This window comes from Archocentrus centrarchus, chromosome 6 (genome assembly GCF_007364275.1).
Source record: "Archocentrus centrarchus isolate MPI-CPG fArcCen1 chromosome 6, fArcCen1, whole genome shotgun sequence".
Taxonomy (NCBI): Eukaryota; Metazoa; Chordata; class Actinopteri; order Cichliformes; family Cichlidae; genus Archocentrus; species Archocentrus centrarchus.
Window position 1 is genome coordinate 16,339,433 of NC_044351.1, and position 24,242 is coordinate 16,363,674.

Consider the following 24,242-nt stretch of genomic DNA (forward strand, 5'->3'; position numbering starts at 1 on the left):
ACATCAACAACGGGGAGATGAATTCCTGACCAATCGTGGCTGTTATATCTCGTCAGTTATAGAAGAGCACATTCAGAGAACAAGCAGCGCAGAATGCAAATGAATAATTTGACACAAAATTCATTTGGGGCAGCCCAGCTCTCCCTGGCTCATTATGCTGCCTTTAAAATCAAGTGCTTGTCTTTTTTCAGTCTTCATGCTCTATTTCACCTAGAATGGTTAAGGTGGTCAACATCCCAGCAGGTACGGCAGTGGCCTCGTGATAATAAGACGGTGCGATGTTGGTACAGCACTTACGTGTTGTGGACAATATGTGGCAGTATTGATCGGCGAACTGATGCATACATATCTGTGGGGATGTGTGCCTCTGTGTACACAGGGGTATGTACATAATTACAGAGGTCATGGACCATCCCTGGGGAAATAAGACAATATCAATAATGGAAACCGCTTCATGGTCAACAGCAACAGGAGCTTGGGTTGCAAGCATCTGAGAAGTCCAGAAATGGGTTTGCCTGTAAAGGTCCACGATTTACTGTTAAATTTGAGAAACTGTGACATCTGAAAAGTTTAAGAAAGGTTAAAAACATGAATATATGAGATATAAGAGTTACTGTCTCAGTGTGAATTTGTGATATATGAAAATTGGAATTATATGGATTGACTGTGTCAGATTTGCAGCTCCAGTTGGTTCTGGTGGGGGGAAAAAATGGATCGGATTTATGTGCTCTGTCATCTTTCACATTTCTCCCCCATATTTCTCTATCTACATTGCCAAAATGAGATTACCTGGCTTGAACCGATCATTCATGTTCCTCAGCCAAGTGTCTACAGCTACTCTGCCACAGGCTACGGACCAATATGGAGCTTTAATGATGAGGAGAGCTCATTAACTACTGATTTTATGTTAAAACAGACTCAAAGATTGACTTGACTAACAACAAATCAATGGAGTGGACTAATACCTGGAGAAATTAGAAGCTGGGTGAGTTAGATCACGTCAGTCTGATGCCTGACCTCTATGACCCCTGACCTCCGATTAGCCGTCCATCATTCTGTTTGTCAATATTAATCTACTAGATCCTTAAGGCGTTGACAAATTATTGTCATAAGGTGGAATTTGATCACGTTATTCAGTGACCGAGCTACCAAACTTCCAAAGAAGGATGAAAAACACCTAAAGATTTCTGAATGTTAAAGCATTTTTAAGAACATCTAAAAGTAGCTCACTGAAGCAGCGCAGGCATTGTTATTATTACACACGGAGCTGCATGGAAGCTAAACAGTTGCTAAAATAGCACCTAAATAATGCTCTTCCCATGCAGGAGCTGACTGCATATACAATAGTGTACTGTATATTTCACAAACTCCATGTTCTCACAGACCTCCCTACTTTGAACAGATGGCCGTATCAACAACACCATAACACCCGGCATAATTACAGCATAGAAACCATTTCTCTTCAATCACAGCTAACAAGACAAGAGAGAGTATGAGCTCTTTCTCTCTTTCACTTTTTTAATCATACATTTCACATTGCCCCTAACAGTGATGCTGGTCTGTCTCCAGTCCACAAAAGAAACAACAGGTAGCAAAGCTGCAGAAAAGGATGAAATTTGTGTTTGCATACAAATACTCATATAAACACACATGCATATAAACATTACAGTATGCCATGAGAGAGAGTGTGCCATCAAATCTGCAGACATCCGTTTCCTCGGGGGAACACTTTGGAAAAGGGGGCTCGCATGCAGTAATTAAAGCAATCTTCATCCCAGCAGCTGTCTGACTCCCACGGGGACACAGTGCAAAAGACTGCAACACATTTACACACACACACACACACCTACAACACATACAAACACATATGAGCATGCATACACGCCCTCATATACAATCTATAACATCAAAAGTTCCACACAGTGCTAAGCCTTTAAATATGTTTCTCTGAAGCTATCTGCTGTTACAGATTTTTAATACATGCACGGGCGCGCGCGCGCGCGCACACACACACACACGCACACACACACACACACGCGCACCGTTGCACTGACTACTGTAGCTTGAGGCTGTAAGCGAGAATAGAGCAAAAGAATGGAAGCAACACACCAGTGCATCTTTGCTTTTGCCAGAAGATGCTATTAACCATTCTCACCTCTCTTAGTACAGAAAGCCATTTAGTACATTATGTAAAGTGTGGACTTTCATGTCTGCAAGAAGAACAAAATCTGAACATGACTGTTTTGTTTTTCATTTTTCCACTATTAAAATGTGAGTTGACATGCATTTGACTGTACGTGGACAAAGACTTTTGCTCCTGACTTGTAGCACAACAGTAAGAGGTGCACTCTGGCCACGATCCACTTCCATACTTGAATGCATTGTTTCTGATTTTTGATGACCTGTGGCTGGGACGGAGCTCCCTGACATGACAGCATGTTTTGCTCAAGGAAAGGCTTGACAATCTTGTTGACATTGTGTCCTGCACATAGTAAAGAAACCCTGAGTCTAATGCACCAATCCCATTACACACCTGAGCCTCTGGCAGTTTTTCTAAGAGGCCTTTTTCTTTTCAAGTATCCACCAAGGTTGGCTCTAGGCCCATGGCAATTACACAAAATAACAGTAAAAATGATAATAGAAAATAATAGGGATATTTGGCTGCTTGGAGATTCTATTTTTATTTGTTATACTTTGATATATCCCTTTTCTCCTCAGAGAACCTTTACTGTATCTTTTCCTCTTGTCTATATTCAGTGCACTGCAAATCATCATACAGCATGGTGTGTATATATTTCCATTTAAATAGGCTGAATGACTGAATGAAAACTGAGGACACCTTTGACACTAACTGAAGACAAGATTCTGCTGGAAATTCAATCCATTTATGTATCATCACTTCTGTCTGTTCATCAAAAGTGAAAATTCTGCTCTAGTAGCAAAACAAAGGCATACAAATTTGCTTGACAAAGTAGCACTGCTCAACAAGGTGTGAGGGCAGTAATACTTTTGGCCCTGTCTATATGTGAGTTTGTGTTCTCCTCTCCACCTCCTCTTCTTCCTTTCCTTTCCTCTCCTCTATTCTTCTACACCAAGGCCTCTCCTTCTCTTTAGGTGGCAATTTACAGCCACCCACAAAATGAGTTCTTCTGGATGCCCACGTCACTGCACTCTATCATTCCTGCTAGAGATCAGTTACCAGGAACACTCCCACAATATAGCTCATAAAACTGCTCACAGGGCCCGTATTAATGCAGCAGCGGACCAGTTCCAGCCCTCTGAAGGACATGGCATGTCTTTTGGCTTTAATTTAAACACTCATGGACAACACTTCTGGAAACCAGCACTCGTATCAATCAAGGAACTAGTGCCATGGGCAAGGGCAAGAGACTGCATTATTTACATTCTGTACAATCTAGAAAAATCTGTTATTGCCGATACATTTAAATTCACATATCTGTAAGATCTTATTTGAATTAACAATTACTGTAAATGGTGTTTGAGTCATGCACATGACACAAAGACAAAGAGGTCTGCGTCTCTCAGTTCCAACACCAAAATTGATCTGATGTTAGGAGAAAATTACTTATCACTTAAAATATACATTTTAACAAAACTGTTCAGTCACCAAAAAAGAAAAGAAAAGAAAAAAATGCACTCACCAGCCACTTCATTATGTACACCTGTTCAACTGCTTATTATCACTAATCAGCCAATCACATGTCACGGATTTACTCATCTAGGTATGGTCAAGACAACCTGCTGAAGTTCAAACTGCTCATCACAATGACGAAGAAAGGTGTTTTAGCTACTCTAAGGTTTACAGAGAACAGTCTGAAAAAGGCAAAATAGCCAATGAGCGGCAGTTCTCTGCCTTGTTGATGTCAGAGGTCAATGGCCAGGCTGAATTGAGCTTGAATGCAACAATAATTAAAATAACCACTTGTTACAACCAAGATACACAGAAGAATATCTGTGAACACTACAGCAGGTCCTGTCTCCCAAGAACAGGAAACTGAGGCTCTCCAAAATAGACAGCAGCAGATTGGAAAAATATTGACTGGTCTGATGAGCCTTGATTTCTGCTTTGACATTTGGATGGTAGGGTCAGAATTTGGTGTAAGCTACAGGAAAGCATGGATCCATGGAGGACACTTTGGGTCCCTTAGTGCCAACTGGGCATTGTTTAAAATCTGCAGCCTGCAGTTTATCCATCTTCTGATGGCTGCTTCCAGAGGGATCAAGTGCCATGTCACAAAGCTCAAATTATCTTAAACTGGTTTCCTGACCATGACAGTGAGTTCACAGTACTCGAATGGCCTCCACAGTCACCAGATCTTAATTCATGAGAGCACCATTGGGAAGGTGGAAGGGGAGGGTCATGGTTTCCTGTTTGTCCAGCGTTCTGTGTTTTTGGACATTTCTTTTGTTAAAGAATTGCTTATTATGATTTTCTATGTTCTGGAGTTCTGTTTTTCCCCTGCCTTATGTCAAGTCTGTGTTTCCGTGCTTACTTGTTTCCTGTTTGACTTTGTCAGTCCTTGTCTCTTGTGCTCTCTACTTAGTTTTACTTCCCAGTCTCGTCTGTGTGATTACCTGCAGCTGTGCTCCCCACCTGTTGCCTGTTCCCTCATTATTCATTACTATAGCATATTTTGTCTGCGTTTCCCTTTGTTCCTCGTCTCGTTGTCATCTATGGATCTCTGCTCGCTGTCTGTGCTTTGCTAAGTGTATATTCAGACTACAAACAGTGCCACCTGCTGGTTGGTGGAGTAGCTACAATATTGTGCTTTTAGATCAAGTGGAACCACCAGGACTGAAAAATGAAGCCCAAACTGCGCTTCCTCTAAATAGCCACTTGAAGCTGGCTCCAAAAGCAAACTAATCCCCAAAGACCTACATGCTGCCCAACTAAACAGCAATAAAAAATATAACTAACTAAATAACTATGGTATGAAGGGTAAGTTTTGTTTGTTTGTTTCTTTTTTTTACTCATCCATGTGGATACCGAGAAGAGTTTAAGTTAGGAGCTGACACAGGAAGCTTTAGCTGGCCTCTTTTAAGTTGACTCACTGAACTTGACCTATCAACAATGTTTGTGGTGTTGGTCTCTTCTGAGCATTTTTATGGAATTATCTAGCAATAAATACGGCCTGATTTTTACATAATTATCTTCTTACTTAGCATTACTTGTATATGCTAGTATATGCCCTTGCTACAGCAGTGCTTGGCCTGTTTGGGCTGTTGGCAAACTGGTATATGTAATCAGATTGCTAAAAGTTAAAAAGTAAAAAACAGATATAGTAGTGGTTGTTCATATGCTAAAAACAGGTCATTTAGACTGTTGCTAGGTGGATGCTAAGGCATGTATAAATGAAATCAATAGGATGCTCTGATAAAATGTTGTAGGTGCATGAAGGCTAAAAATGGATCATTTTAGCCCATTGCTAGGTGGCTGTTGGGCAACAGGATGATGCCATAATGTCCAATATAGGTGAGAACCTTCAGGGGTCTAAAATCTACCTGTGTCAAGTTTGGTTGTTCAACTCCTGATGGTCTATGTGGAGTTCATGGACAAACAGGCAAACAAATAAATAAAGCACGGCAGCTGCCAAAATGCTAATATTGTGGCTTTCAAAACGCTGAGTCGAAAACCAATCTGCTATGTCATGGTTGCCATGTTTATCTTAGATATGTTATAGATTCTGTGCAGAGCCACTGACATTACACCACATGAAACATTATAGATTTTGACTGGATGTTCACAGTTTTTATGGACCGGCAGGATTTGACCTGGCTTGCAAAGAAGATGGATTCTAGATTTTTAATGACCACAGTAGGTTTTGTTGAATCCAATAATACGTGACAGATGACAGTTTCACGGGCAATGGGCCATTAAGGACACAGTTTCTTTTGGATCAATTATGGCATCCAAAGTGGCCCTGGCCTTTGGCGGAAAGGCCTTGAATCTTAAATTCCTTGAATGAAACCAGAGAAGGTAGCTCTGGAGACGAGGATAAACCGGTGGAGATCTGAGCTGCGGACTGGAACGGGGTGCAGCGAGAGCGTTTGTCTAAATGTCTGTGTGTGAGGAACAGTCTAAAGCCAGCTGGAGTGTGACTGGCTGACTTTGATAAGGTCAGCCGCAGGGGCCCTTATTGTCATACAATCGTGGCCCCCTGCCAACCCCACTGTCATCCGCACTGGCACACTACTGCTCTGTGGTTTACACTCAAACGCAAACACACAGCACACGCATGGACACACACACAAATACAAAGGAAAAACACAGTCCTTGTAAGCCGACACACACTCAACAGCAAATTTGTTTGTTGGCAGACAAAAAAGCCAGTAAATCTGTTTGGCTCAGTGGATATTGTCTAAATGGCTGCTCCACTTCAGCAAATTCCCCAGCTGAATCTTTTTATGTCAGTCTGTCCACAAAAGTCTCCGTCTGATAGACGATTGTGTCCCTCCCGGAATTCATTGAGGGATTTTTGTGAGCACTGCCAAAATGTTTAATTTAGTTGTGTTTTTTTATGAAACATTGATGGGCATTTTGTAGTGCCTCTGAAAGAAAATGGCTCAAAAGAGGATGACTGGTAATAAAAAAAGCAAAAAAAAAAAAAAAGAGGGATTAGTCTGCAGTTTGATTTGGCTATCTGTGAATTAAAATCAAAGAACGATAATGAGTTTTCTTTTTCTTTCTTTTCATTAAAACAAAAACAAAACACTGAGCTCTTCTTCATGTAAAAGTCTGACAATTACCCTAATGAAAATTATATCCAATGTAATATTTGTGGGTCAATTTCTCAAAGATTTTTCTAAAGTGGTGCTGATGTGACTTTGGAGTTACGGGAAGCCTCTCTTTTCCTCTACGCTTCTCCAGCAATAGCTGCTAATTGCATTTTGACTGACTATCTGCACGAGGCTGTAAATCACCAGCCAAGGGAACTGGAGGGAGAGAAAGTTAGTGGTAGTTCTGAAGGCAGAGCGTTGAGGAAAATGATTAAGTGTAAGATAAGACATTTGATGGCGGAATGAAAAAGAGGAAAAAGGAAAGTTCAAGGTTCTTCTCAAACGTATTTGGCTAGAGCTCTTCCTACCTACACCAATCAAACAATGTGTAGTGTTCAGGGAAATAGAGTGAGTGCTATTTACAACAGGCGGAATCACCCGTCCAGTGGCCCTGAGCTGCTGCTCCAGACTATTTTTTTTTTTGCAGTGGCCTAAAAAATGAAAATAAAGCCTCCGATAAACCACATGTGCCTTCATGTAAAATCCTAGAAGAAGAATATTATGCTATTTTTTTATTGGTAAAAAATGTGTGTGCGCCATCCTCCCAGGATGGGTGGATCTGATGACCCACTCAACCACCGATGAGAAGTGGATGCACTAAATTAGAGAACGGAGAGATTTCCGCGAATTCTCAGCAGGACACACATTACACATGCCAATGCACAGGTCACGTTGAGCAAGGCAATTAGGATGTAAACACACACTATGTCCCCAGTTTAACCTCTTTAGAGTCATCATCCAGGCTTTCTCTGAGAGGATGGCCTTTTAACATCCTTTCTGTGGTTCTGTGGATGCCATCTGATAAGTCTCTCAACCTTTCTGGGTCAATATGGGGTTAACAGATAGTTACTGTATAGTTTACAGCATTCATATTTGGGTTAGACACATATATAAAGTCAGTATACTACCAAAATACACACATGTAGAGAAGCAGTGCACGCAACAACCTCACATACCTATTATTTTTAACTGTTACTGTTACAGCACTTCTGTAAAGATCTCTGCTAATGCTTTAATCAAGAATCTGAAGTTTGAATCAGACGTGATAAGTGATGGGTCATCTTTATCCATTTTTTAAACTGCAACAGGTACCATAATTAACCAAATAAACACAATGCTTGTATTCCGCAAGACTTAAAACTAGCAATTGGGACCATAATTGAAACAATCCAGCTTCATTTTTCAGGCACTGAGGCATCAACCTCACCTGCCAAATCCCACTTTAACATTTTGTGAACACATAAAGCCCAGTCAAGTGCGACCAAGTGCTGCTCGATATTAATCACTTTCCTCTAATGGTAGTAGAGCTTTTTATTACAGTTATACACGTTTTTTTCTTCTTTTTCTCAGGGTATCTCTGGTATTTAAAATCTCTTGAGTGTCATCAAAAATAATGAAAAAATAAAGACTTGGTTGTTACATTTCTCAAGAGACATTTCCTCTGTATATAATGTGTGTGTGTGTGTGTGTGTGTGTGTGTGTGTGTGTGTGTGTGTGTGTGTGTGTGTGTGTGTGTGTGTGTGTGTGTGTGTGTGTGTGTGTGTGTGTGTAACATCACAGCAGCTATTCAAAAAAATATCAAGGTCTTTATATTTAAAATTCAACACCAGGATACTAAGTGATGCACAACCAAAGATTACTTATTTGTCATTTCTGCCTCAATCTCTCTCTTAGTTATATTACTTAGCTATTACATATATATGACTTACAGGAAATTGACGCAGCCAGTGCCAGGTGGTGGGGCAATCCAGACAAAGCTGAAGCTCGTGGAGGGCTGGTGGCTGACATGGGAAGCCACCACACTGCAAACAAACTGGGTTCCACCAAACTGACGATCTGGTATCACACCTGGAGGAGAGAAGAAAAGACAAGCAAGACATAAAAGGACAGATGAGACTTGCAGTGAAGGTCAGCAATTTTTTTTTTTTTTGGGGGGGGGGGGGGGGGGGGGGGGGGGGGTTGTTTCCTTTCAGCTTGCAAATTAAAGACCGCAAACACTGCTGCGGTTTACCATGGTTGAATTATTTCATGTTTTATAGGTAACAGCTGGTTTCCACTGGGTTTTTTTTTTCCACCGTACAAAAGTGTATTTTATCCACTCACAAAAACAAAAAAGTAACTTGCAGAGCCATAAATGCTATGTCTGGTTTTATGTCGATAAAATTTACAGTGCATCCATTAGCTAATCTGTCGGACAACCACACTCGAAGACAAAAGATTACAAGAGAGCAGATGTGGTGTCAAGGATTACATCTGATTCATGGCATTCAGCATTACAATGCTTTTTGGTAGCTAACTCTCATCAGCTAATCCTCAATTAATCCACACTCAGCTACATTACTGCACACTCAGAGTTACTTTTACTGCAATAAAATGCATAAAACAATGTCATTGACCGTGATGAGCCAAAGGTCTCTCATAAGTAGGTCTGTCCAGGATGATTTTATATTGTTATGAAATGAAATAAAAACTAAATAGCAATGGCGCTACAGTATGCATAAGACTACATACAGAAGAGTCAAATTGAAGCACTGTTATGAAGAGAAAATGCTACATTAATATTTGCCATGGTGGCAATTTACTCTTCTTAAAGATGCATCTTGCACGTCTTTAAAGAGTAAAGAACACATGAGAAATTTCATGGCTCTTCTCATTGTGGTTTTGTGGTCTATAGACCGGAAAGGTAAAACCTCATGGTCAAATGGAGGGACAGACGTACGGACAGACAGTATGATGACAATATCCTCCTGCTTTACATCGGGCAGGAGGATAAAAGGTCACGGAATACAGTTGCGTCTAAGAATCTACAGGCATATTTATCACTGACATTCAGGGGGAAAAAAAAAATGACGATACTAAAAGATATCTGAGGGATCTTCCAAGATTTTTTCAGAGAACAAACTGGTCAGGCGATGATTTCATTCCTGTTGATCTCTAATCTGGAACCTAACCTGAGGCATAAAATATCGCTCCCTGCTGTTACTGCAAGTTACTGCAACTTAAGCATGCGTGTCCATTTCATGCCCAGGATCAGCGTGTCTATTACACGCTTAGTTGATTGAACCTGCAGTTCCCAAGCTGATATACTCTAGTAAGAAGTGAACCACCTTCAGGTTTAACCCTAAAGTTACCCAGATAAGCCCAAATCCTGCTTCATAGTACAGACCTCTGATTGCTAACCCTGACTTAATTGTTTCCACCTGTGTCCCATTGCCTAACCAGCCCTTTGTGTATATTTAGGCTTCATCCACCCATTTAACTGACTGTTTTATTTAAAAAACAAACAAACAAAAAACTTTGCTGTTCTAGACAAATCCTGCGTGCAGCACTTTTCTGCTTATCTGTAGGGAATATTAAATATTTTTGAACTGAAAAACATAAAACAAAGGGAGTGCTTTCATTTGCTTTTCATGTTGTTTCTAATCCACAAACTTTCACCAATTATCTTTTTTTCTGCTTTCATTGCTTCACACTTAACCTTCCGCCTTCTTTTCTTTTCCTCTCTCCCTGTGAGCTGACAATCCTTATTAATGAGCATCTGTGTTGAGCTATGATTGTGCAGATGAAATGACATCATGTCACATAATCTTTGCTTAATATCACAAAGGGCAAGGGCAGGACACCACGAGACTCATCGATCATTGTGCAGACATTTGGGGCAGTTTAATTATTTACTGTAGCCGACTTTGTTGTGTCATCTAAGAGGTGCCCAAACTGTGCTGCAAACAGGAGTATGCATTTCCCAGAGAGGTAAGTATTTGTCATAATTGTGCAACAGTAGGTCACTTTAGTATTGAGGCCACACACATTCAGCCAGTTTAAATATGTATGTACTCTCCCATCTGTTTATAAAGATGTGCTCTAAGCTGCAGTGCTTTGTTGGCTGGACTCTGCTATGTATAACCTGCAAAACACAATCTCCTCTCTGCTATTATAACTCACTTTACTGTAGTATAATCAGCAATGATTAATAACGCTGAGGCTTTAATATCCCCAGAATCAATGTGCAAATCAATAAGCAAAAAAGTATGTATGTGTGTGATTGAAAATTAATTATATGAAAAGAAATAATTCCACCCATTGCTGACAGTAATAAATCTGACCTCACAGATTGTATCCATAAATATACACAATGTTGACAGCATCATAAATGTTTCTGTTTGATTAGGCCAGCTGTGTGTGTGTGTGTGTGTGTGTGTATTTGTGCGTAGCTTCATTTGTATCACTGCATAAAATTTATACTGAGCTGTATGTGTGTGCTGTGGTACAAACAAACCTACTTATCATTGCTGTCGGTTAAACAGCTACGGGAAAACAACCACTTGTTTTTACACTGAGCGCCAAGCATTGATTTGTGCGCCCAATGGGATATCCCAAAGTTTTTTTATCCCAAAACAAAAATGGTAACATCATTTTCAACTTCAAAGTAAATAGTCATCAAAGCAACATCATTTACAGTTTTTCTCATGACAACATATTGTGTCATTACGTGCAAGTACATGCGGTGTGTGGTCCTAATGTGTCAGATTTATGAGGTGTTCAGCCTTGAACCATGCTACGGTGCTGCTGGTAATGGGATTTAATCACCCACCAATAGTACTGTTCTCCAGTCACCTACACTTCTCTGCATAGTGGCCACAAATTACTCCTGTGCATATCCTAACACATAATCACACAAGGAAACACACGCAAACACACATGACTGTCTATGATTAATGTGATCCTGTTTGCCAGAGCAAGGCCGATTCTGCACCCTGTCTTCACTGCTGACATACAGAGCAGATGAAATTGTTGCTGTGCTGGCCTTATGTAGCCCTCAGTGACATACACAGTCATGTATACTAGAAAGATGTATACTACAGTATACATCTTTCTCACTTTTTAACTCCCTCTAACACAAAAGCGTGCCACTTCAGAGCAATTTCCCCACAAATACATGCCACATATTTACTGGCATATCCAAGGCAGCCAAGGCAACAGGTTTGGCTCTAAGTCTCCAATTTTGTTGCAGATTAAGAGAGAAAAAAAAAACAAAACAACTCTGATTATTTCTAACCACCCGCAATTTGAAAATCCCTGCAGATGTGCTAAGCGCTCAGGAAATGCTACTACACGGCCGCAAAGACAAAAAGCGAGGTGACGGGGCTGAACAGCAGAGAACACAGCAGGAGAAGAAAAAAACAACACTAGCCGTCGTTTTCACTCTCACCAACGTTAGAAAGCTGTTTTTATAAACTTTACAAACTCTTGTAATACAACTCTGATGTACTGGAAGAAAACACACACAGAATTCAATCAATCAATCAATCATTTTATTTGTATAGCACATTAAAACAACAGCTGTTGACCAAAGTGCTTCACAGGGCATAAAACAAATAAAACAGCAAATAAAATAATATGAAACATAAGAACATTAAACAAAAATAAAAACACAATAAAACCATAAATAATGCAATAAACAATGAAGGACCATAATAGTAGTGCCAATAGTAATGCCAAGAAGATCTATCTACCAGTCTGAAATGCACATACGTTTTAAGAAGTTTTTTAAAAGTAGTAGGGGAATGAACTTCTCTTATGTGGAGAGGGAGGTCATTCCAGAGTTTAGGGGCAACCACGGCAAAGGCTCTATCCCCTCTGCTCTTCAAATTAGATTTGTATCTGGTCAATAGCTCTTGATCGGAGGACTTCAGTTTTCTGATTGGGATGTAGGGCCTCAACAATTCAGTTAAATAAACAGGTGCTAATCCATTTAGACTCTTACAAACCAGAAATAGTATTTTAAAGAATTTAATGAGAATTCAATGCTTTACAAAAATGGGCATAACATAATGAGGAAATGAAGAAATTAGTATAAAGAGAGAGGTTGCTCTCGAGGAGCTAAAGGTATGGCTAAAGAAAAGCAGAGCACTTAGGCTATGGTGAAGATGAAAAGGCAGTCTGATGCACTCCAGGACACAGCAGCACTGGGACTTGACACCGCTCAGAGAATTTCTATTCCCACTTGAAAAATACACTCAGGCATAAAAATGCAAATAACGATGTCTTATTCCTTTCATGTCTGGGTGTGGAGAGCGAGAGAAAAATCACTATTATTCAATGTGAAAATCTCAAATGTTCCAGTAAAGCAACAAGCTTTAGTCAACCTGGACAGGAAAAAAAAAAAAAAAAAACTCAGACATTCATGATTCTGTCTGGGGAATGAGCAGAAAAATAGCACGGCAGCCTCTTTCGTAACTGTGAAATTAAAATATATTAAAGAAAATGCCACTCCTGTGACCTTAATTTACTCTTAACTCAGGTGACCTCTGAGTTCTTTGTTATTTTAGCATCTGGCAAATGCCATCTGTGGTAGAAAACATCTATTTCATCACTGATGATTCCCCCAAATTCTCCAGATCCCGCGATAAACCTTGATGCAGTTGCGTTAATTAAAAAACATCAGTTATTTTGCCTAAATACTTTGGCCGACAATTCTAAAGAAAAATAAAAAGATCAATAATTCAAACCTACTACTTTTTAGTGAAAAACATTTTATGCTTCATTAACTGTGATATTTTATTAACCGCACTGGGTCCTTATTAACACAACATCAGCCACATGCAGAACTTCCCTAATAAGCTGAAAATCTATAACCGCATTACAAATGCCACCAGTGCTGCGCTAATATTGCGTGTTAGAGTCCATCTCTAATTCAATGAGCGCCACAGGGGAATCTTGAAGGAATACCGCAACCACACATTGTCAGTCAAATACACACATGCAAATACATGCAGTTCTTTCACATGTAGATTGGATACTTATGAGCTGTCGGAAGTGATTAATGGCAAGGGAAGATGACCTGCTAACTCCCACGGTATGACGGGCCAAACCTTGTTTCATAAATATGAACCCACACACACACATACAAGGGCATGCAGATGCTTATACATGCACTCTTGAGCATGCCCACACACAAACTCAATCAGATACACAAAAACACAGGAAATGGGTGTGTCTGGATTTCAAGGGTCACATGCTGGTTGTAGGGATGTCGCTCCGACATCAATCTCTGCTGGTAATTGTAATGAATTTTTAAAGCGACCAATAAAAAGAAGTAGGAAGCTGATCGCCTCTTTATTTATTCAAATTCTGTCTGCCCATGTCTCCGGTAACAAAGACTTCCCCACATTTTTCTATTCTAACTTGTTTTTTTTCAAATATGCAAACACTTCAGTTCACATCTGTGTATGTCCTCTTTAAAATCTCTCTATTTCTCACTTTGCAAAGCTAATGAGCTTTCCACAGCCAAGCTCGAAACAAGTCAAATAGATGGAGTGAGAATTCTCCCCGATGGAGCAGATGGGCAAATCGGTGGCTCAGCCTGGCAGCAACTTAACACTGTAGGACCAGCAGGAGCCGGTCGAACTGGCATTAGAGATGGCAGTTAGGCTATGTGGCAGAGTTGTGAGGATTCAAAAGGCACCATTCAATCTGATATGCACATTTACCAAAATCCATCCCCACCATTTGACATCTGGTCTGTAGCCTACCAGATGTCTAATGGTGTCCACCTAGGTGCTTTTTAAGATCATTTTAATACAGTTAAACATGCTTTTCCTGCTATAATTGACACAAAGGCACTTGAACAATGTGTATAAGTTGCTTTCTTACTATCAACAGTAAAAGTAGTAAACTTGTCCAGATTGCACTTTATGTCAGTAAAATCAAGTGTGCTTAAAATGCTACAGTACTGCTACTACTATGCATGCAGAATCAGAGACATGCATGTGGCCCTGTATGCCTGAACAAACAAAAAAACAAGTACAATTAAATGCATGTGTATGCACAGAAGCTTGCTTAAAGTGTTAAAACCCCACATGGCAGCGTAATGTGCTGCAAAGAGATTAGATTATTCCATTTTTGTCTAAGGAATTTATATTTGTCACTACGCACTTAAGAAAAGTGGGTTTCACATAAAAAGCAGAGATTAATGTTTATGATGAATATCTTTTGTGTTTGGGAGGCTGCATGCATATTTGCACTCTCGGACAGATAATGGTCTTGCAATCATCTTTCCTACTGCTGGCTCAGACTTAGAAAGCTAATGTAGAAGCGCGCTAAATAACTTGGCAAGCAAGCCAATTAAAGGTTCATATTTCATGTGGTAATTCTAACCTGTCACAAAATTATTGGAGCATTAACATGTGTTATTAAAAGCCCGTGAATGTATGGGAATCTGTCAAAAGCCGGAATATAATGCCTCTGTCAACATGTTTCAAGAGAAGGCCACACAATGGCAACATAAATGATACATCACAACAGTAGTGACAGCCTGAGCAGGGACCCCATACGCTTTGTGCTGCTGAATGATCCCATGGGATGTGTGTTTTTGTGTGTGTCTGATGTGGTGCATTCACCCCTTTTTTCCAGTACCATCCTCAGCTGGCCAGTCAGACCACTGCAGGGTCTCATGGTGCATGACAACCCAACTCTGCTCTGCCATTGGCTGCAAATGGCATCCATCTTTGCGTTTGCCAATCACGCTACCATGGAGACAGGTTGGCAACTTTGAGGTGGTGGCAGGGGTCCGGCACAGTGTTGCCAGGAGGAAGCTGTGTGTTAATATGGGTGGTGAAAGATGCCAGCGGCCAGGGGGGAAGAGAGTAAGAAACTCTGTGGGAAAATGTGAGGGAAAGAGGCTTGCCACATGAATGAAAGAGTTTAACTGGTGTTAAAGAACACCTGGAGGTCGTCTAAGCAGCAACTGTATGTTGGTGAAGAAGTGCAATGAGAGCCTTATTGTGCATGTGTATACATTAACATATTTCCATATCTTCACAGTTATATTTTCATGGCCTTGTTATAAGCACCTAACCAGTTTTTGCCCATGTGTATGTGCCCATAGAGCAGTTGCTCTTTCATTTAGTCTTCCATTGTATCTCCATCATCCATCATCCATAAACTCCTGATGGCATGACTGCACACACACACACACACACACACACACACACACACACACACACACACACACACACACACACACACACACACACACACACAAAAAAAAATACAAATCTATGGCTTGTTGTAGGAGCTGCCAGCATGGCTCTAACCAGCTGAAAGAGAGACAGAGAGAGTATTTTGCAAAAAAGCATATGCTCAGATATTTACATTGCTTAATACAAATACTCAGCACATTTAATAATCTATAATGTGTCCTACATATGTTGCTCATGTCAAACCTGGTAACTGAAAAGTAAAATTAAGTAGAAAATAAACATTTAATTCATCGCTTGTGTACAGTACTCCTTCCTTTCAGTGATCAAGAGCTACAAGCCATGCAAGCATGAATGATAAATGGGGTACAGGAACACTAGAGGAGCATAATCTACCCTTCTGAACTAATGTCCCATAATTGAAATGAATGTTGTTCTGAATCAAACAAGTGTTGTGTGTTCTGGAGCCCCACCTTGTATGATTGATGATACACAACCCTGTAATCCTCCTAAAAAGGCATTCTCACAAACCCACATACAGTATACATCAAATGCCTGTACAGTATACGTGCATGTTCCATGTATAATGCTGAACACAGTGTTTCAGTTTGTTGTGAAATGAGCATTTTGGGTCCAGAAGATGGACAACATTTTGATAAAATATTTTGGTTATCTTCTCTAGCAGTAGCTCAATGTGATGTCTTCAGTGGTTGTTTGAACTATGAGTAGTTCTTGTTCTTGATTTGGAGGAAACACTGATTAAAATGTGAAATACGAGTCACAGAGTACTAGACGAGAAAAAAGTGTATCGGCTAAGCTTGAACCAAAATCAAAATCATCAGCTGTTTGAGGGCCGGATTCAAAATCACACCAAAAGTCTCACTTAAAATTGTTCAAGTATTCTCTTAAGTTTTTTTTTTAGCCCTATACAGAGACATTAAACTTTTACTGATCATCAAACTTTTACATGTTTCTTATTATACTGGGCTTATTTCTAGTGATGTTTCCACATTTTTGAAACTTTAATATGGTAAACACATGGTTATAATTACTGATAGGTTGGATGGCCAAAACTATGATAGTAAAATCCAAGCTATGTAAAAATTTCCTTTATGTTTTTAATAGAGTCAAACTGCTCAAAATGGGTTCAGTCCCAGGCTCAAGATGTGTGTGTTATATAAACCATGAAGGTGAAGTGGTGCTTCAAGCCCCAATTCAGCAACTGAAAGGCTGAGTACTAGTGGTGTGAGGCCAGTGTAGCAGCAACCAGTAGAGGACAGCCAGCTTTGTGCCCCAGGAGAAGCTTAGCACACTGGGTGGCAAAGTCACTAAACTCCCCTTCCCCCACCCCTGTAGTCCCTCAGCACCATTTTCTTCTTCCAACTCTCCATCCATACATCCATCCATCAGCAAAGCCTATGAGCAGCTGCCTTCTGTGGGTGTGTGTCATTGCAGCTTGGCAGGCACACACCACAGCTTTACCGGCAGGCGCCAGGGCTAATTTGATTTTTAATTCAACACGACTCCTCGGCTAATAGTTTGAGTTGGGGATTAATTAATCTGATTTGACTTGTGCTAATTTCTCGCACCCACGTCCCCGGTCTCCACCCGTCAATGCAGCAAATAAACAAACTGGTGAGGCCGTGGTCTCGCAGGCCCTGTCCTGACACACATGTTGAGTATGAGAGAGATAGAGACCTGGGGCGACAGGTGAGGAGCCAACGGAAAGCCTTGGGAAAGCATAGTGCCTGTGCTGCATTTGCATGCATGCGTATATCCAGTGTGTGTTGTGTGTATCTAAATGTGTTTATGGAGGAGGCTGGAGATGAGCCTGGTCTGACAGAGAAGTGCTGGGGGGGGAAGTAAACTAATCACAGCAACAGACTGGCTCTCGTAAGGAGGGCGCAACAAAGAGAAGGTCAGTAACTATTTTCACAGCCAAAATATGGGTCAGAGAGGATCTGGGTGAGCTGCTCACAGATAACTTGTATATAATGTAAAAAAAAATAAATAAAATGGACCAGGCAGTGGAGCATCCCTGTTCTGACTCAGGCTTTTAGAGGGTAGAGGGCATAATCCAGGTAGGGCCCTACATCAGAAAAAAAACAAAACCACTAAGCTTCCTCAACTCACAGAGTCAGAGGGAGCACTTACACTGTTTCTAATACTCAAGGGAACTTTAAAAATGAATAGACCTAAGAGTGCAGCTTGGATGGCTTGCACTTTGTGGAGAAGGCTTTGTAAAATCACTTCCTTTCAGTGTGCACACCAATACCCACACACTTGCAAGGTGCTTGTGGTGGTATAGAATTTAAGCAAGCTAAATTTCAAAGTGAGCTTGCCTCTAACTTAAAATGATGCAAACCTACTAGCGTTGACAGAAATGTGTCAATCGGAGCAGTCAAAGCTGTCTCTGTCTTTATTCTATCTTTATTTCTCTCTCATTCTCTCTGGCATGTTACCACCCTCTCTGCATGGCAGAAAATAACATTGCTCTGCTCAAGAGAGACCACACATGGGAGAAAAAGCCTACGCCTGCTGCTCTCTCCTGCAGGATAGAAAAAAAAAATAGAAATAAAAAAGTAAAACTGCTCAATAGCTCACACGCCACTTTGAAATCTCTATCACAGAGAGTCCAGCTCCTGCTTTTCCTCATTCCTGCTCTCTCAGTCACCCCTGGACCATTTTTACTAAACATTTAGATGAAAAAAAAAGAAAAGGGAAAGCATGTGCATAAAAATACACATGTGCTCTCACACACTGAAATTATGAGCACACACACACACACACACACACACACACACACACACACACACACACACACACACACACACACAAATAGACAGGTACACATATGGAACACTAGATGCACACACAAATTTAAGCACACCTAGGGAAGCCATGGGAGTTCAAAAAAAGCCCAGTTTTTTTTCCCCTCCAATAGAGCTAGTGTATATTCAATGAACCAGTAAATTCCCAGCAGCAGTTGTGCTCCCACGTCTACTGCACCATCACACTCGAGAGGCTGTCGGGATGTACGGCCAACACTTGTGGCCACTGCTTTAGGTCTACCATGAATTAGTAATGAATGATGTATTCTGTTTGAATTCTTTAAAGGTGGGCTTGCTTTTGCCTCTAAGGACGCTTTCCACATGGAGCGAAGTTATTTTTGACTTCTGGTGCATAATTACCCAAACATTCTTCTGGACTCTGAGAGTACGCAAATGTTTAGCCACCTGTTAGCAGCCTCCAGACATTTTATATTAGGTGGGGGGAGAATGTGTTAGGGAAAAAAGGGGGAACAGAAGTGAGACTCAGTCTGGGCAAGAAGGTTGGGGAAGTCCTGTGCCAGCAAAGCAGGGAGATTTACAACAAACCGACCCAGTTGATCTTGAGTGTGATCTGACACAGTGCTGCAGAGAACACAAATCACCTACCATACATAACCCTCCCCTTGACAACTCATTTCATCTTCTGCACTAATGAATTCATCATCAGGAGAGCTATGCCTTTGGTGTCCCAGCCCTGAGCAGAGAAGGAGTAATGGCTTAGATAAGTCATCATCATCATTATTAACATCATCACTACTGCCAGCACTTACTTGTCTGTGTTTGGCCCATAGTTCAGTAGCAACAGTTTGGGACTGCAAAGTGTCCTTGACAGAGATGCGATAGGGGAACTTTGGTGTTCAAGGTTATTATGAGGACGGATATCAGAGCGAAAGTGTTACAGATGTGCATCCTATGTATGAGAATCAGCACGAGTGTGTCTATGTCAATGGAATTTGAATGTGTTGGGGTATGAATGGATAAGTCAGTGAGTGTGAGAGCTCTTATGGGAGCAAGCAAGTGTATACGGTTGTGTGTATGTGTGTATTTATGAGTGTATGAAGGAGTCTAAGCGGCACAGTCAGGGAGCTGTCAGCAGAGAGCCAGAGAGCACGCTGATCACAGGGCTGCAGTGCGTTTGATGTCTCCTAGGGACTGACAGCTTCTCTCCCCTTGGGAGCCCCTTCTCTCACCCCTTCTCTGCTCCCTGCACCACCTTTTCTCTATATCATTCCTCTTTATCCTCAATCTTTCCATACATAGCATCTCCTTCACAGTTTGTACCCTGCTTGGGAGGGGGATTTGTGAAAGAATACTTGCGCTCTCATGGGACTGCTGGTACTGTTTGAGAAAACACAGAGGTTCCCAAACAAGGCTTTGTTCAGCAGGAAGCACACCTGTGAGTGTGTCTCCATAAATACTGACATGATGAGCTGCCATCTCTCATATTCTGACATTCTGGCTGACATTCAATCTGGCTTAGTGGCAAGAAGGGGCCGACAGCTGACCTTCAGCCTTGAGATGGATGGGTACGTGGCTACCTGGATTTGAATGCATAATTATGTATATTAAAAAGGTAGAAAATTACAATATATTTTTTTTTTTCCGAACAAGTTCTGTTAACCTGCTAATGCATAAGTCATTTCGCAAACAATATTACATATCATGGGTCAGTAGTAGGCTCACATAAAGCAATTAGCCTACATGGCTCCACAGTTTTGTGGTTGTGTATAGATACTACAATTTGGTTTCAGTTTTTTGATGAGTTTCTGGAAGTTATGGTATCTCTTTTCTTTTTTTTTTTTCACTCTGTGGCCACAGCAGCTGAATGGCAATATTTTCCATGGGAGTGCAAGTTTGTGAGAGCTTTGTGCTCCCAAATTGGAAAATGATCATGGAAACTAAATGTATATTTATTTAGTATCGGGTTGAGGCAGTTGAGGTTGTTATTTGAGATTCCACCGTATGCTATTTGTCATTTTCACGCCCCAGTTCTGCTTTTAAATGATCTGATACATGATTCCTTATGATTCTTCATCACAGGTAGTCACCAGTACATCTTAATTTGTAGAGTTATTGACATCACAGTCCTCAAATGTTGCATAAAATGCTGCCCTGCACAAGATCTGCAACTTGGGAACTAGCCTGTTACTGTCTGATAACCTTTGGGAACAACAGCCAAAATATTGGAGCTTCCAATGAGCCACTGGATATCTGGATACCAGATTCTTTAGACTGCATCTCAGCAAATGCATTCCCTTATTTGCTTTAAACAAAGACACTTTTCACCTGCATGACGAGAAAGCCAAAAGTAACCGGTCAACAGAACTCAGCCTACAATATATTATAAGCCAACTACGACCAGAAACCAGAACATTTACAGTACCAAAAATCTTGTCTCATACCTACAGTATAAATATCTGCAGTGATTACAGGTGTACATCAGATTCAGTGTCACTGAGTTAATATACAAAACAAACACTCCTGTAAGATTTAGATACTGTAATAACAACACAGCCATACCACTGTGTTGATAGACTGGAAATTACATGTTTCTCATTTATCTTTCATCACACACCCATAAAAAAAAAAAAAAAATTCTTAAATTAATTTTAACACAAAGGCAGGAGGAGGTTCGAGGAATACCTTAGAATGGAGTATTTAATTAAAAAAATAAATAAAAAGGGTATAACAGTTCCAGCTCCCTTTTGGCAGCAGACCCTTTCTGGCAACCCCTCCTCCACAGGTCAAGGTGCAGCAGGATTTCATCAGTTGGGTTGTGTGTTAGCATGAGCCCATCCGTCATGGGAAGAGAGTGTCGGCTGGATGTCCCTGTCACTAAGCTGTCCATTTTGTCAGACAGCCAGATCCATCATATTGAGTTGGGGACTGATCCTTGCTAGCAGAAGCCAACCACCCCACAAATACACACCAATATGCAAATTAACAACAAAATAAACATCACCCTGCAAACGAGCCATCCATCAATGACCAATTTCTCAGCAGCTCAGCGCTGGCAAGGCAACACCAATCAGCCCCTCCCTCACGGAGAGTGATGAAGTGCCATCATCTCATCCTTTCTCTCCTTCCCCATTTATCTATAACCCGAGTAAATACAAAATGCAGTTTTTGAATGATGATTTCATTTAGTAAGGGGAAAAAAGCTATCCCAACCTACCTGTCCCTGTGTGAAAAAGTGCCCCTAAACCTACAGTAAGAACTGGTTGTGCCACCCTTGGAAGAACTGCAATCAAGTGTTTGCAATAAATGCTGATGAGTCTTTCATATTGCTTGAATGATGTGTTCAAGGTCATGCCAAAACATATCAATAGGATTTTAAGCTGGACAACACCAACTCCATGTTTAACTGTTGGCAATTTTATAAAAACGCTGTGTTAGTTTTATGCCAGATGTAACAGGACACAAACTTTCCAAAAAGTTAAACTTTTGTCTCGTCAGTCCACAGAATATCTTCCCATAAGTCTCGGGGATCATCAAGATGTTTTTTGGCAAATGTGAGACAAGCCTTTGTGTTTTGGTCAGCAGTTGTTTTTTCTTTGGAACTCTTCCATGGATGCCATTTTTGCCCAGTCTCTTTCTTATTGTTGAGTCATACACTCTGACCTTAATTGAGGTAAGTGAGGCCTGCAGTTCTTTAGATGTTGTTCTGGGTTCTTTTGTGACCTCCTGGATGAGTCACTGGCACCCTTGGAGTAATTTTGGTAGGTCAGCCACACGTGGGAAGGTTCATTGCCGTTCCAGGATTTCTCCATTTGTGGATAATGTCTCTGATTGTGTTTCACTGGAGTCCCAAAGACTTAGAAATGGCTAGCCCTGTCCAGGCTGAAAGATGATAGTGACCTTGTTTGTCAGCTGTTCTTGAGTTTCTTTACTGTATGACATGATGTGTTGCTTTTTGACATCTTTTAGCATACTTCACTTTGTCTAACTTGTTTTATTTAAGTGATTTCTTGATTCAACAGGGAGGCAGTAATCAGGCTTGGGTGATTAACCACATTTTACACAGGGCCATGAAATGAATCATCATTCAAAAACTGCATTTTGTATTGACTTGGGTTATCTTTATCAGATAGATAGATAGATAGATAGATAGATAGATAGATAGATAGATAGATAGATAGATAGATAGATAGATAGATAGATAGATAGATAGATAGATAGATAGATAGATAGATAGATAGATAGATAGATAGATAGATAGATAGATAGATAGATAGATATTTCTTTAATCTCATACACTGTGTCAGTCCCATATTGGTGTTTTTGCTGATCCATTTCCCACCCATGCATTTTCAAAGCTCTCTTTTTCCTTCAAGTGCCTGTTCATCATTGTAATTATATGTTAGCAGGACACATTTAGTATGAATACTTGTTCTGTCTTTCTTTGTGTTTGAATGGATAATGATGTGATGGGAAACATTTTGCCATTAGGGAAGCAATACAAATCAGACCACATGTGACATTTCTTTCCATCCAGGCACAGGCCTATTGGTTATAATATATCACCTCATTACTGCTATGTGACGTGTAACAGCAAACTGATTTTATGATACGTGAAACAAATAAATCAAAATTATGACAGTATACTTATGTTATTGTTTTCATCATTTAATCTTTCTAGGTGCCAATTTGAAAGCTTTGGAAAGCCAAGAGGCTGGATCGGAAAGAAAGACGTCTTAATGGAATAAAAGTCAAAGAAAGGAAAAACACTAAGCAGTTGGAATTCTCCAGCTGCTGAGTCAGTTCAGACTCATGTTGCATTTCTGGCAGAGTGTACAGACATTCGCTTTGAGCATGTTACATTCAAACATGCATATAAAGTCTACAGGTTTTGCTGTAAAGTGTTGAAAAAGGTCTCTAATGAGTACTAGGATTGACAAAATCTACTACAAAGTAGGTTCAAATGAAACTGGATAGCATTCTTAATCCATTAACTGTGAGTTGTAACCAGATGAATCCCAAAATTAAATGTTCAGTCTTCCTCTCAGCTCTGGCACCTTGAAATAAAAGGCACCCAGACTAGTTCATCTGGCCTATTTTGGCTACATTTATGAAAACCACAGTCAATTTACACTCCTGTGTTCTGCCTCTATTTAGTAGGCTTGGTTCCCAAAGCACAACATTGTTTTTAGCTCCAGTTTGTCTGATTCTGCACTTGCCACAGCAGAGCAGTTATAGCATCATAAAGGTCTGTGGTTAGCCCGCCAGCAGCCAGTCAATCTCATGCCTTTAGGGAGCGGAAGAATGAGCCTTGGGCAACTGGAACCACAGCTCAACACAGGAGCCGAAAACATGGCATTCCTTAGACTACCTTAATCGCCGCGCCAACTGCTTCATCACACATTAGTTGCAGTAATTTGACAAACAGTGGGAAATGACGCAGTGAAAAACTCTCAAACCCTCAAAACTAAAACATATGTATTGCAAACGTAGCTCAAAGTGTATTGCAATTCAAAAAGAGTGGAAGACAAAATAATGAAGTAATCACTTCCATGTTATGGTGTTTGTGTGTTACTACACCTATAGTTATAATTGTAACAAACCAACAAAAAAAAATGCATGATAAACACACACAGACACACACACACACACACACACACACACAGGAACCAGTCAT

The 24,242-nt window shown here is 40.5% G+C and overlaps 1 protein-coding gene across 1 annotated transcript in view; it reads right to left on the reverse strand.

Annotated features, from left to right (window-relative positions):
* Positions 1-24,242, reverse strand: part of reln (reelin) — a 97,531-nt gene that overhangs the window by 49,369 nt on the left and 23,920 nt on the right. Inside the window, 1 exon segment of the mRNA XM_030731847.1 lies at positions 8,508-8,646. Coding sequence (XP_030587707.1) covers positions 8,508-8,646 — 139 coding nt within the window.